The sequence below is a fragment of the Lampetra fluviatilis genome, chromosome 3, assembly GCF_964198595.1.
Source record: "Lampetra fluviatilis chromosome 3, kcLamFluv1.1, whole genome shotgun sequence".
NCBI lineage: Eukaryota > Metazoa > Chordata > Hyperoartia > Petromyzontiformes > Petromyzontidae > Lampetra > Lampetra fluviatilis.
In genome coordinates, this window is record NC_136277.1 from 16,650,119 (window position 1) to 16,664,564 (window position 14,446).

The window sequence follows — 14,446 nt, forward strand, 5'->3', positions numbered from 1 at the left end:
CTTGTGTCAGGCCAAGTGCACTCGGAAGCCACATGAAGTGTCGAAGGCTTGCTGACAGGAGCTCACGGGATAGACTCAAGTGCTATGGGTTGACTGAGATGACTGGCAGGTGAACAAGCTGCACCTTCAACTTTGCCAACTTGCTGTGTTTTTATCGGCCCGCGCTCCGCTAGTTGATGTGCGCATCACTCCTCTGCCCTCCATTGTTGGAGGAGCGTCCTTCACGAGCCTCCTACATAGAGGCTGATTGTCACACCGCTGGTACCAGTCTTTGGCAAGCCCACTCAATTCCATATCCACCTGTATCCCATCAATCCATCTCTTTTCCAGCCCACGTGCCCGTTAAGCCCCCTTTATCCGGCCAAACAGTAGCTGCTTGGGCATGCGATAGCTGGGCATGCGGGTTACATGAACTAGCCAACATAGTCTTGCCCATCGGAGGAGTTAAGTGATGTGAATGTCCAGGTTTTTCAAGAATTTGTCACTTCCTCACACAATGCAGCCGAGTTACAGTAATCCCAGGATGGATCGTAGGCAGGCCACCCTGATGTTCCGATGCAGATGTTTCATTCACGAGGTCCACGTTTCACAGACATAAAGAAGGGAGGGCATGACTGTGGTCGAGAAGACCCGAAGCTTTGTGTGGAGTGACAGACCAGGTAGCTTCCACACAGCGTTTCACAGCCGACAAAAACATGCCACCCGACTGATTTGGAGTGAAACCTCTGCTGTCAAACCGAAGCTGATCATAAGCACACTGCCCAGGTATGGAATACTATTCACTATTTTCACGCCCATGGGCTGCACAGAAGGCTAGCAGCTTTCTACCTTATTATTGAACTAATCTGGCCCATGCCTTCCAATTACTCCAGCCCAGGTTTCAACGTCATGTCCTGCTTGGTCATTAAAGTCACCTAACAGGATGACTATCCCCAGGGGCCATTTTAGCTAGCACCTTGGACAGGTTATAAAATGCGTCTGACTCATCTGCCTTGTCTGCATCCCTCCATTGATGTTTATCTTCGGTGGGGATGTAACCACCATTCCTAGCCTCTTGTTGATGGGGAGGCGAGCCTACAGCTGTATGGGACTCACAGCTTCCCATACCTCACTTCCGCGTGCTTTATTGTAATGTTTAGCAGCAATGCCACTTCCTGTTCTTTGACGGTTTCTTGCCCCGAGTGGAGGACTCTCCAGCCCTCATGGTGACTGGAGCCAGAACTGGTCCACCCTTCACCTCCTGTATTCCGCAGAGGTCCAGGCCGTACTGGTCCATCTCCCGACAAAGGAATGGCAGCCTCCCTTCCGCAACGAGAGTTCAAACATTCCACGTGGCCAATCGCAATACTGTATTCTCCTGTTTCTGGAGGAATCCCGAGAGAGGGGGTTCAATCTGGCTCCGCGAAATGGGGTTTGGCCAAAGGGCGTCAGAAATATATGTCCCCTGGGGCCTCCAGCACGAGCTTAGTTGGGTGTTTCCATCGTGATGCTTGGTAGAAAAAGTTCCAGGTGGAGGGGTTACCAGCACACGAAACCATACAAACATGCACACCACGTCTTCACGTGAGCACGGGTGTCTCTGATTTCGGTGATGACCGAAGTGCTGAACGCGACCATGAGAAGAGACGCGCCCAGCCCAGCGAGGAGCAGCACATGGGTCTGAAAGAAAAGGACGTTGCGAACGTACCGAGTGCAAGAACAGCTACGATTTGATGTAGTTTTAACGAAAATGCGCAATGAGATTCAACTTTATATGGAGGTGCAACCCCCCGCCCCATCCCCCCCCCCCCCCCCAGCGGTAATTCGTCTACAAGACGCACGTCATCACTGTTGCATGATGACTGGACCCCCTAAGCAATTAGGTAAACATTAAGCACACTTAAGTCGCACAAATACGTAAAGATACTACAAATGCATAAATGAAATTGTCATCTTTTGATGCGTATACATTATACGAGTATCTTTTCTGCTCGATATGATACACCGGAATGTATTTGGAATTAGAACGACGTTCTTCGTCTCCATTTTGGTGATGTTCATTAATATTTCACAACTGACAAAGAATGTATATATATTTTTTATGAAACGCGTTGTGTGTAAATGAAGCCAGTGCAAATCAAATGAGACCAAGAAGCACCGAAAAAGGTTAGGTACAGGTCCAAGTATGCTGTGGTTGTTTTTTTATTTAATAGGGAAATAAAGAGAGGGATTGAAGTGTATTTCAGAAACGTGGAGGAGACTTTTTACCAAACAAAGTTTTAGCAAATATATGTTTTAGTATGAATAAGGAGGGTTCTCGCTGCATAAATGAAGATACCACCACCTTTTTTCGACAGGCTGTCAAGTTACTACGAGTTCGTGTTATTTCTAGTCCAGAGCCCCATTTCAGTGATGCGGGCGCAATGTCCGGTCACAGTTGGTCTATTATAAGCTTTCTAAAAATACCATGGATGTTCAAATGTAGGGTGCCCAAGCCCGAACAGTTAGCGAAGTCGGAAGCACTAAATGAAGAAGAGGGTGGAATAGAAAACGGTGTAGGCCCATGGTTATATTTAATTTCGCCTTTGAGTAGAAGGAGCAAGACTAGTAGTTTGCTAACCAATTTGCGATTATATGATACAGTACTAGTGAATCTATATCGCATGGGTATAGTAGAAAAACAAGGCAGAACGTGGTTAGTAGGAGGACAAGATAGAATAGTGAGAGAAGAGTTGTGGAATGAAAGAATATTTCAAGAAGAGAGAGAAAATCAGGTGCGTGGAGGAGAGGGGAGAAGCGAGATGGAATAGGTGGGGCGACTGTGGAAGGGGGGTCAAAATGGAGGGACTGATTGTGGCAGGAGAGAGACTAAAATTACAGAGGATAGGGAAGGGACGATGAGAGGAGGGGATGTGCGGGAGGGGAGGGAGATGGGCATGCAGAGCAGAAATAAGCCATGGTAGGAAGAGTGGGGGGAGGGACAAAGAGTATGGAGTCGAGTCATCGGAGAGGAGAGAAGTGAAGCAACTGTAATAAGCAGAAAGAGGGGGGTGAATGAGAGATACAAATATACAAACACACTGGAGGCAAGCAAGCGTACGTGCCGCTCCAACATGTTGCTCCCACTAGACACGCTGCTCCCCCACGGTCCACTCGTGCCGTACCCACCACCATGTCGTCAAAAACAGGTACATCGCTCCACCATCTTCTTGGTTCTTTCGGTAAAGTCACGTAGAAGGGAAATAATAAAATAATAAAAATACAACATAATAAAATAATTCTCACGACGTTTCGGCCACAACGCAAGCAGCCGTCCTCAGGTGAAGAACAGGTCTGTCGGAAAGACAGCGTCTGAATGAAACACCACCAGGCTTGGAGCCTATATTTAAGCTGGGTTGGAGGGGGACAGACCTGTTCTTCACCCGAGGACGGCTGCTTGCGTTGTGGCTGAAACGTCGTGAGAATAATTGAATGTTTTATTTTTATTATTTTATTATTTCCCTTCTACGTGACTTTACCGAAAAAACCAAGAAGGTGAATCCCTGCAGTAACGTAAGCTTTAAATTGAAATTTAATTCTGCCTCTAAACTTTAGCGGTGGAGTGAAGACTGAAATTTGTACCCCAACGTCGCTCCACCACCTCAATGTGACTCCTCCGTACAGCTTCCTCTACACGCCACTATCGCTGCTCCTCGACCACTCAACCACCGGTCCTCCCCATGCCACCTCCATCACACACCTCATCTTTGTCTGTGATATGTATGAAGACCGCATTTTACGCCGTAGTATGGAGAAAAAGGCTGTAAGAAAGACTGGTCATGGAATGTGCAAATAGTATAGCTTGGGTCTCAGATGCACAGCACCGAGTTGGAATATAGTTTTGTAGATCAAACTGGGGTATAAATAAGTGAAAACACAACGACATCGCTATAAATTTCGATTTAAAGCTTTCGTGACTGCAGGGATTCATATTGGTTTTTTTCCTTCTACGTGACTTTACCGAAAGACATCGCTATATTTATAATTATCTGTAGTTGAAAATTAAATGAAAATTTGCCGTAAAACAACGCCATCTTGGATTTTAATGATAATTGTTTTACTTAACACTTTATACCACAAGTATAGATTAAGAACCTAAGATCAATAAGACTTTACATTTTTTTCTTAAAAGGCATAAGAATTTGAAATTTTGTGAAAAATTGTTGCCATTTTGCAAAAATGGCGACGATCTTTATTTTAAGTGACTAACGTTTTTTATGATTTTGCTATCTGCTCCACTAATAATGTGGCAAATTTTTTTTAAATAGATACACGTTTATCTGAGCTTTAACAAAGAACTGTTAAACAAAAATCTGACAACATCGCAAAGACTCAATGGAGGTGGTTGCATGAAGTGAGGCGGAAATAATAAGCAAATGGATTTGAATTGCACGTCGTTAGAAACGATATTTTCATTGTTCAAATCTGGGCTTTGACAGGACACGTCAAACGGAGGAAACGCACACAATAGGAGCTATTGTTGTGATGATATTTATTTATATACTTATAGAAATTATATTCATGTGTGTATGTTCAACTTCGTTCGCACCGTACGTAGCCAACCGTGTTAATCGGAGGTGTGGAGAATGGACAGCAAACTAAACACAAAAAGCAGTTCTAAAGAAATTCCTTTTCATACTAGATTTAAAAGTGCAAAGCACCCGGTGGCTTCCTAACATCGGAAGGAAGACCGTATTGGGTATAGCAATACTGTATGTTTAGGAGCTAAATGCCAATGTCGAGGTCTGCTCGTCACGAGAGGGCTTCAGGAAAGTGTTCGTGTAGTTTTTTTTATTCCTCAATGGAAAAAAAAAGCGCATGACTAAAGTGGTTACTTTATAGAAATGACCTTATTACACAAATTACCTGCAAACGTCACGAGTCATTTTATGCCACGACAAACCAGCGAATAAATACTACACCTGGCTTAATAATGACACTTGTGGCTTATATATTTTTTTTTATCGAAAGCAAGAATACGTAAATTACAGACGATTATAAGGAAACGGATTCTTCAATGAGTTATCGTAGTCCCCGCATAAACACACGCGCGCTGAGTGCATAGCAAGGAACAGAATATACTTTATTATTTACATAACGAATACATCATTTTCGCGGTAAACGTTCAACAAAGAAACGATTAAATATAGACGTTCTACGTTATTGACGTTTAGTTACTTGCGTCTATTCCCAGCACTTGCACGGGTTGGCGAGGCATTGAGCAATTGGATGGGGGTGAGGGGAGCCATGACTTGTTTGGACTCTAGCCTGACGGTCACGGTTCAGTCCTCGGTGGTTTTTATTTTTACGTATTTTATTCAAAGAGATAACACCTCTCTTCTTGGTTCTTTCGGTGAAGTCACGTAGAAGTGAAATAATACAATAATAAAAATAAAACATAATAAAATATTATATTATTAAAATAATATATAATATTATTTAAATATGTGTTATTTTTATTATTTTATTATTTCGTAGAGGGAAATAATAAAATAATAAAAATACAACTTTTTAAAAATATTATATTTTATTATTAAAATAATATATTACATTATTTTATTATGTTTTATTTTTATTATTTTATTATTTCCCTTCTACGTGACTTTACCGAAAGAACCAAACTAATAAAAATAAAACATAATAAAATATTCTATTCTATTATTAAAATAATATATTATATTATTTTATTATGTTTTATTTTTATTACTTTATTATTTCCCTTCTACGTGACTTTACCGAAAGAACCAAGAAGATGAATCCCCGCAGTCACGAAAGCTTTAAATCGAAATGACACCTCTCGTTCATCATCTGTGTCTCGTGTATTTTACCTTGTCCATTCTAGGAGCCGAAAGATAGCGAGTAATATGCATACACTTTGAATTATACACATATATAATCGATCCCAAAAACGCACAATTTTTTTTTAATGAGTGTAACAATCGATAAAGAACGATTCATCAACATGACAACTGTCAAAACCGCACCGAGGTTTGGCAGGCAAGATCCGTGCTCTGACTTGAGAGGGGTCGAGTTGGTTGGAGGCTAGAGAAGCGTGATTCGGAGTAACGAGTGTTGGACTATGTATCATTATTATGGAACGCTATGGGCGATCGGGTGTGTTGCGGATGGGAGTTGGTGAGTTGAGTCGCCGGTTGAGTTGTGTGTGTAGATGCGAGGCGATCTTGGGCTGACGCTGGTTGCTGCTTTGCTGGCGATGCTCACAGGCACCTGAGCAGGAACGAGTTGCAGGCGTAGCTGCGAGGACAGTCGCAGAGTTTGCCGATGCGCGCTCCCTTCCTCACAGCGCACTGGTCCCCGGCTCCGCACTGCAAGCCCGCACACACAGCCCCACACAGCCCACACACACAGCCCGCACACAGCCCGCACAACCCCACACAGCCACACACAGCCACACACAGCCACACGCAGCCCCACACAGCCACACACAGCCACACACACAGCCCCACACACAGCCCGCACACAGCCCGCACACACAGCCCCACAGAGCCCGCACACAGCCCACACACAGCCCCACACAGCCCGCACACAGCCCGCACACACAGCCCCACAGAGCCCGCACACAGCCCACACACAGCCCCACACACAGCCCCACACAGCCCCACACAGCCCCACACAGCCCGCACACAGCCCCACACACAGCCCGCACACACAGCCCCACACAGCCCCACACAGCCCACACACAGCCCCACACACAGCCCGCACACACAGCCCACACACAGCCCCACACACAGCCCCACACAGCCCCACACAGCCCGCACACACAGCCCGCACACACAGCCCGCACACACAGCCCGCACACACAGCCCCACACAGCCCCACACAGCCCACACACAGCCCCACACACAGCCCGCACACACAGCCCGCACACACAGCCCGTACACACAGCCCGCACACACAGCCTCACACAGCCCCACACACGGCCAGCCACAAGGAACGTTGATAAACGGCACAATAATTGGGCGGTGAAAACAACGATTGCCCCACCTGTTCGCGTGGCTCCCGCCACTCTGGTCTAAACACCGGCAGAGCTTTCACTCACCGTGTTTTGTGTAATGCGCATTTACTGTTTGGTGTTTTAACATCTCAACAACCTACCTTATTGCCAGAAAGAGTAAAACCTATTCTCCTATTTCGCTTTGTTTTTCTCAGTGTCTCCCTGCGTTTGGGTGTCTTCATGTGCTCCTTTTGTCCAAGGCTATGTGTTCCATAGCGTTTAGTTACATGTATACAACGTAATTATCTTGTGAATTTACGTCCTCTCTACTTTATACGTCTTGTGGTCGTGTGTATAATGTGTGTTTTGTCTCTAAACGTTTCTTTCTCCGCCTGGCTGCACTTACCAAAGCGACTTGTCCGAATTTTTTCTCCCAGGTGGGGATTCTCTTGCTCTGCAGTTTCTCGAGGACCTCCTGCAGAGCCTCCAGCTGTAAGAGGACAGAATATGAGATGTGTGCGCAATGCTTAGGCGACGGTATATCAACCGTCTAGTTGAGATTAGAAAACAGTCCTTGCACCGTTTTAAGCACCCATGATGCAACAGGCACAAATTGTCGCCACGGTGGCGGGATGTTAATTCCGTTGCGTGGCATGCAGGAGGTCGTGGGTTCGATCCCGATGCCTGTATATTTGGAGTTTGCGTGTTCTCCCCGTGGTCGCGTGGATTTTTCTCTGGGTCCTCCGGATTTTCCCTCCTTATTTAGAAACATGCGTTTAGAGTATTTGGTTGCTATAAATGTGCTCATGATAAGCCACTTCGTTGAGCTCTGGCCAGGTGGCTTCTGAGAAAGAGCTATATAGCACAGTGAGTCTTACCTGGTAAATTAAAATAATTTAGTTTAACACGTAGGCTTTCGCGACCAATATTGTTCATAATCAACGATTTTTGGGTTTAGATCGCGTTATTTATAAATGTGTCGTAACCCTCCACCACCCGACACGGCCAATCAGTAAAAAAAGTGTCACGTTGTCTTTTGTCAACGCGACACTTTTTTTACTGATTGGCCGTGTCGGGTGGTGGAGGGTTACGACACATTTATAAATAACGCGATCTAAACCCAAAAATCGTTGATTATGAATAAAATAATTTAGTTATCGTTCTAAATGACACAACTTTATTTCCAGTCGGATTCCATTTTCTTTTGCTGCATCACTTAGACATTCAGATTATATTCTTAGGTGGAATTGTTTTTTTTGTAGCAACCTTTTAAAATTGTACATACTTAATTAACTAATGGCCAAAAATTACTCTGATGATGATTTTGAATAGTCAATTCTGCTAACCACAAATCCAATCCGTTTTAGGCATCCCGCATTGCAAAAATATTTCACAAAGGGATTTCCTTGCTTCTAACCACTCAACAGCTGTCGCTTCGTGGGCATGATGGTCGTGCTATTGCGTCGTCACTTTGACGGAGTGAAAAGCGTCACACCTCTGATGGCACACTACCAGTTAGTCTTGACTGCAACGGCTGCGCATACACAACTATACAAACACGTACACAGCGTCTTCACGTGGGAAAGCGCCTTCAGGAGACGCTTTGTACCAGAGCAAGCTTTTGGATCGTATCTGGATTTCAATGTTACTGATTTCGTAGTGTGCACGGGATTGATTCAATACCAACGAAGTGGGCTGAAATGACAACTTAGTTGCTGGCAGGCAGATCATCACACATTTACTTAATTATAACTGCGGTTGAGTTTGGTGGAAGTTACATGTATTTTACTTGGAAGAAGGAAAACAACATTACCAGTGCGTTAACGAGCATTGAAAATACACAATACGAATCTTATTAAGAAAACAACATATGTGACTACGTCGCTTGCTATCCAGTGTACGCTACGACACTAGAGTTACTCGGCCAGCTTACCAACTCTTTCTCGTGGAGGCTGCTTGAGTCCTTTACCGAAGCGATATCCCAAGAGGAGGCGCGGGTGTCTCTCATCTCGGTGCTGAGCTGAGCGCGGCACGAGACCACGAGGAGAGACGCGCCAAGCACAACGAGGAACAGCACGCGACCGCTCTCCATGGTCCTGAAAGAAAAAGGGCGTTACAAGGACGGCTACGATTTGACTTCGCTTGGACGAAACTGCGCGACGAGATTGAACTTTATATAGAGGTCCACCCGCCCCCTCCCACCAACTCCCCGCCCCCTCCCCTCGGCTGTTATCTGTCCCCAAGACGCACGCTGCCAATGCCTGCCTCACGACGACTGGACACTCCCACGCGTTCACGCTCACGTATTCAATCTCACTCTCAGCCATTCACTCACGCAGGCACTCCTACTCTCGGGCATTCACTCTGACGCACGCATTCGCTCGCACTCGCATACATTCACTGTCACGCGTTCACCCTCACTATCACGTATTCACTCTGTCTCTCGAGCGTTCTCATTCTCAGGAATTCACTCTTATTCTCACGCATTCCCTCTCTCACTTGCGCATTCACTCCAACTGTCACGTATTTACTCTCACGTGTTAACTTTTGCTCTGATGCATTCACTATCATAGATTCACACTCAACCTCGCTCACGCACTCTCACCCCTTCACTCCCAATCGCAGGCACTCACTCAAGCGTTCACTCACACTCGAACGCATTCAACTTTAACTTTCATACTCTCACTTTAACGGATTCACTCTCACTCACGTATTCCCTCTCACACCGTTACTCACATTTCCACACATTCATACATACAATATCCCGCATTCGCTCTCATAACAAAGATAAAATAATCCCCCGCATAACCTTAAAGGTATTTTGTTCGCGTAGGTGGCCAGCAATACGCTCGGCCGCCTTTGTCTCCCCAGTGGAGGCCCAGGACCGGGTTCGTCATGCAGCGCGCTAACCGCTACACTACAGATCCTCCATTCTCTCACACCCACTCTCACACATTCACTCTAATTCTCACTCGTTAACTCTTACGCATTCACCCACACTCTCTCGCGTGCACTCACATTCACGTATTCACTCACACGTTCAATAACGCCCTCAAGCATTCTCTCTCACGCATACCCTCTAATTCTCAAACGTGTACTTGCTATCTTTTAGGAATTCTCTCTCGGTCATGCATTCACTCCCACTCTCACGCATTTACTCTCCTTTCACGCATTCACTCGCATGTATTCACTCTTAACAGTTCAATCTCACTCTTAACCGATCACTCACTCTCGCCCATCCATTCTCACACTCACGTATTCACTCCCACTTTCACCCAATCATTCAAACTCTCGCGAATTCACTCTCATGCATTCATTCTCATTTTCACGCATTCACTCGCATGTATTCACTCTTAACAGTCCAATCTCACTCTTAACCGATCACTCACTCTCTCATTCTCATTTTCACGCATTCGCTCGCGCGTTCACTCTCTCATGCCATTACTCCCATGCATTTACTCCCATTTATGTATTGACTCACTTTCACATATTCACTCTCGCGTATTCACTCTGACATATTCACTCCCATTGTCACGAATTTACTCACACTGTCCTGAATGCATGCGCACGCTAACACAGCCACTTTCACGCTCACATATTCACTCTCGCTCATTCACTCCCGCTCTCACGCATTTACTATCCTTTCACGCAATCACTCTCGCTCTCGTGCATTCACTCTCACTCATTCACACTCAATCTTCCGCATTTCCTCTCACACCTTCACTCTTATCATTGCTCGTTCGCTTTCATGCGTCCGCTCTCACGTGATCACTCACACTCACCCGTGATCACTCACACACTCTCGTCCATGAAGGCACACTCTCAGGCAAGTCACTCTCACGCAAGCATTTCACACATCCATTTCCACTCTCACGCATTCACTCTCACTTTTCAACATTTACCGAATCTATCACGCATTCACAATATTAAAAAAAATATTTATCCTGGTCAAATCGGATGAATTATCAAGCTCTTTTTAACAGATGTCCAGCAGCTGGGACGGACGGGGTGGGGGAGTGAGAAAGTTACAACAACAATACAGAAACATGTAGGCGTGCAAAGTATAGGAATGGAAGGCAAATCATTAAACATGAATAAAATAGATGACGCAAAAATCAGCTACTAATGAAACAATGAACAGACTAAACTCCATTTATCATTTTGCTCTTCTATTTGCACTGGATGTGCCATACAGGACCCACCAATACAATCTCACATCACTTGATGCGAGATTAAATCTACACTGATTGGCAAATCTGCGCTACACGTAGCTAATTCATTAACCACATTGTCAAATCCAAGAAACCTTCTATGTCCATCTAATTGCCTTTTAACTATCCTAAGAACGAGAATTTTAAAAGGTGACAAAGCCTTTGCTGTTGCAGCACCAACATGTTGCAACAACTTTGTTTCCTCCCTTGACATCGTAAATCTTCCTTCGAAAAATATCCTGACGCAGAAGATTCGTGCTGGATACAACCACATTTGTCACTTTGATCCTTACCAGTGTATCAATAGCTCAATTTGAATGTGCAATATTATTGAGGGACTGTGTGTTGTCTTGCTGTGGTCTGGGACTGTTGTTGATTCTTAGCCTTGGCCAAGCTTGCAATTATTGTAAAAATAAAATCGGCAGACATTGATATACTTATGCAATGTGTACTCATGAGCTTTGTGTATGTATTATTGTGACCTGTTTACCTTTCCAATACTTTGCACACTTATCTGTTTTCGTATTGTAGTTGTAACTCTCTGACCCGCCCGTACTGCACACTTTTTAAAAAGAGCTTCATAGCTCATCAGATTCCTCGAGTCGAAATAAAGATTCTGATTTGAGGATGAGATGTAATCACTTTGTACCTTTTGAGAATGGTCTGAGAGGGTAACTCTTAAACCATTTTATCGTACTGTCTGAAATGTTTAGTTGACCAAGTCTTGTGAGTGGAATATCATGGTCAACAGTGGCAAAGGCTTTGATAAGTCAAGACATAGTACACAGCAGTAGCAGCTTGTATCCAGGTTACTGAAGAGACATCCATAATAGCTGTGGTGGTGCATTCACCCTCTTTGTGTGAGATTGTGACTTTTTAGGTAGCAATGTATTAGTGATTCAGGTATTTTTTCGAATATTTGTAACTGGTGAGAAAATAGAGATTGGTTTATAATGATTAGGATCTTCTTTGGAGCCATTTTTTTACATACTGGACGAATAAGAGTGGATTTCCACTCCAGTGGAAATGTACCTTCAATAAGTGCAAGGTTGAAAATGTGTGTGAGGGGTTTCTAGATGAAATCTGCCACAGCCACAAGTGAAAATTCAGGTAACTCGTCTTCTCCCATGGCTGACGATGTCTTAATTGATGCTAGCTAATGCAGTCCATCCAGTTAAGGTATGGGACTAAACGAGAAGTAGCGCCAAATACTTTCAATACAATCTTTAGGGTTGGTGCATACGGAGGAAGAAGTGAGTGCTGTGAACAGTGGTGTATTTGGAGAGATTTAACTCTGGTGTGTCAAATGATAATTACATTCATTGACAATGGCTTGTTTAGTGAAACATTTTTAGCCATCCAGTAGGAGTTTTTTTGGTAGAAATGTTTTATTTTCTTTGTTTTAAACTGAATTCAACGTTTGCCAGAATAGTGTTGGGTTTTGGTGGATTTAGAAGTTTGATGATAATATGAAAAACAAATCATTTCTTATTTGGCGAGTTCATCTATTTTTATTTTTTTATTGGGTCTACTGGTTGAAATATTCAATTGATTTGATTTAGATTGTACCGGTCTGTAAAGTTTAATGCATCATGTGATTGGTTTAGACAATTCTAATTGAGCTCTCCTACGACAATAGTTCACCTTTTGGAATGGGTGATGTAATTCTATCCAGTGATTGGTTTGTTATTTTGCTATTTGGTGATCTATAGAAAAACATCAGTCAAATGTTGATTACCCGGATAATAACGTATTGTCACGATACATGCAAGTGCCCGGGTCAGATACAGTAGTAAGTTGTATGCAAGTTCGGTCATTTTTCACTAATACTGCCACAACCTCCTGCTCTGGATTGTCTGTTTAAACGGGTGGCTAACTCAACATCCGATTGCCGTTGTCTCCCCAGAGACGACGTTTACACAACAGCACCACATACTCATTTGAGGCTAAGTCGACCGAGGGGAGGCCCAGGACCCATTCAGATAATCGTTGGTCATGAGCGGGATTCGAACCCCCGGTCGCCGTGTTGGTAGCCCAGTGTGCTGACCATTGCACTACCGCTCCCCATACACACACACACACGGGGCAAAACAAAGACAAAAATTCCCCATATAGCCTTGACCGGCTGTTGGGGCAAGTGCTGTTCGCGAGCACCTATGAAGGCCGGCACATGGCACTAAGGGGGTGGGTGGCCAACACCACGCCTGGCCACCTTTGCCTCCCCAGTGTCGATGTTTACACATCGCACCAGGTACTCATTTGAGGTTGAGCAGGAATCGAACTCGGGTCGCCGGGTTTGTAGTGCAGCGCACTAAGGGCTACGCTACCGCTCCCCACACACACACACGGGAGAACACGCGGCCACACGCGCGCATGCACACACACACACACGCACTTACTTTCAAGCACACGGTCACTTTCACACACACGCACACACACGCACACTGACTCCCAGCACAGGACTGATTGATTACATCTTGCGGAGGATCGCACCGCTGGACAAAATAGTTTTGCGGTTCAGTTTGCAAGTACAAGTTCGCGTTTTAAGTCAATGTAAAAAATATATATTTCATGGAAGCTAGTTTGTAAGTGCGGGTGTTCGTAAGTCGAGTACTGTCTGTATATAAAATATAAAAACATATTAATTAATTAATGTATCGACGCTCAACCCATTCTGCACACACGCACCCTCTGAGGAATTCACTCTCAATCATTCACTCTCACTTTCTCCTAATTACACTCACACATTACTTCTCATTCTCACATATTCCCTCTCACGGATTCATTTAAACTCTCACGCATTTTCTCCCATGCATTCATTCTCATTCACGCATTTGCTCTCACTATCATGCTTTCACACTCACTGGCATGCCTTCACTCGGATTCTCGCATTCGCTTTCACACTCACTCTCACACATTCACTCTCGTTCTTGCATTAACTGTCATGCGTCCACTCTTTCACGCCATCGCTGTCACCCATTCATTCACTGACCTCTTCAGGCACACTTTCTCACATTTATTTTCACTCTCACACATTCACTCATTATCGCGGATTTTATCACGCATTAACGTATTCACTATTACACATTCTCCCGCAATTCGTATTTACTCTCGCATTCATTCACACTCATATGCCCTCACCCATACTCTCACGCATTTATCCACACTAGTACGAACTTACACATTCAATCTGATGCTTGAGCAGAATATCCATAAATGGTAGAGTTCTGTCAGCTTCCACTTCCATGGTGAACTGGATGGA

General features: G+C 44.5%; 1 protein-coding gene across 1 annotated transcript; it reads right to left on the reverse strand.

Moving 5' to 3' along the window:
• Positions 1 to 5,503: 5,503 nt before the first annotated feature.
• On the reverse strand, positions 5,504 to 9,167 carry CARTPT (CART prepropeptide). The gene is made up of 3 exons (XM_078879088.1): positions 8,907 to 9,167; positions 7,380 to 7,463; positions 5,504 to 6,344 (listed from the first exon to the last, which is right to left on the reverse strand). The coding sequence occupies exons 1-3, from the start codon at positions 9,063 to 9,065 to the stop codon at positions 6,237 to 6,239; spliced, it is 351 nt and encodes a 116-aa protein (XP_078735214.1). The 5' UTR covers positions 9,066 to 9,167; the 3' UTR covers positions 5,504 to 6,236.
• Positions 9,168 to 14,446: the final 5,279 nt, after the last annotated feature.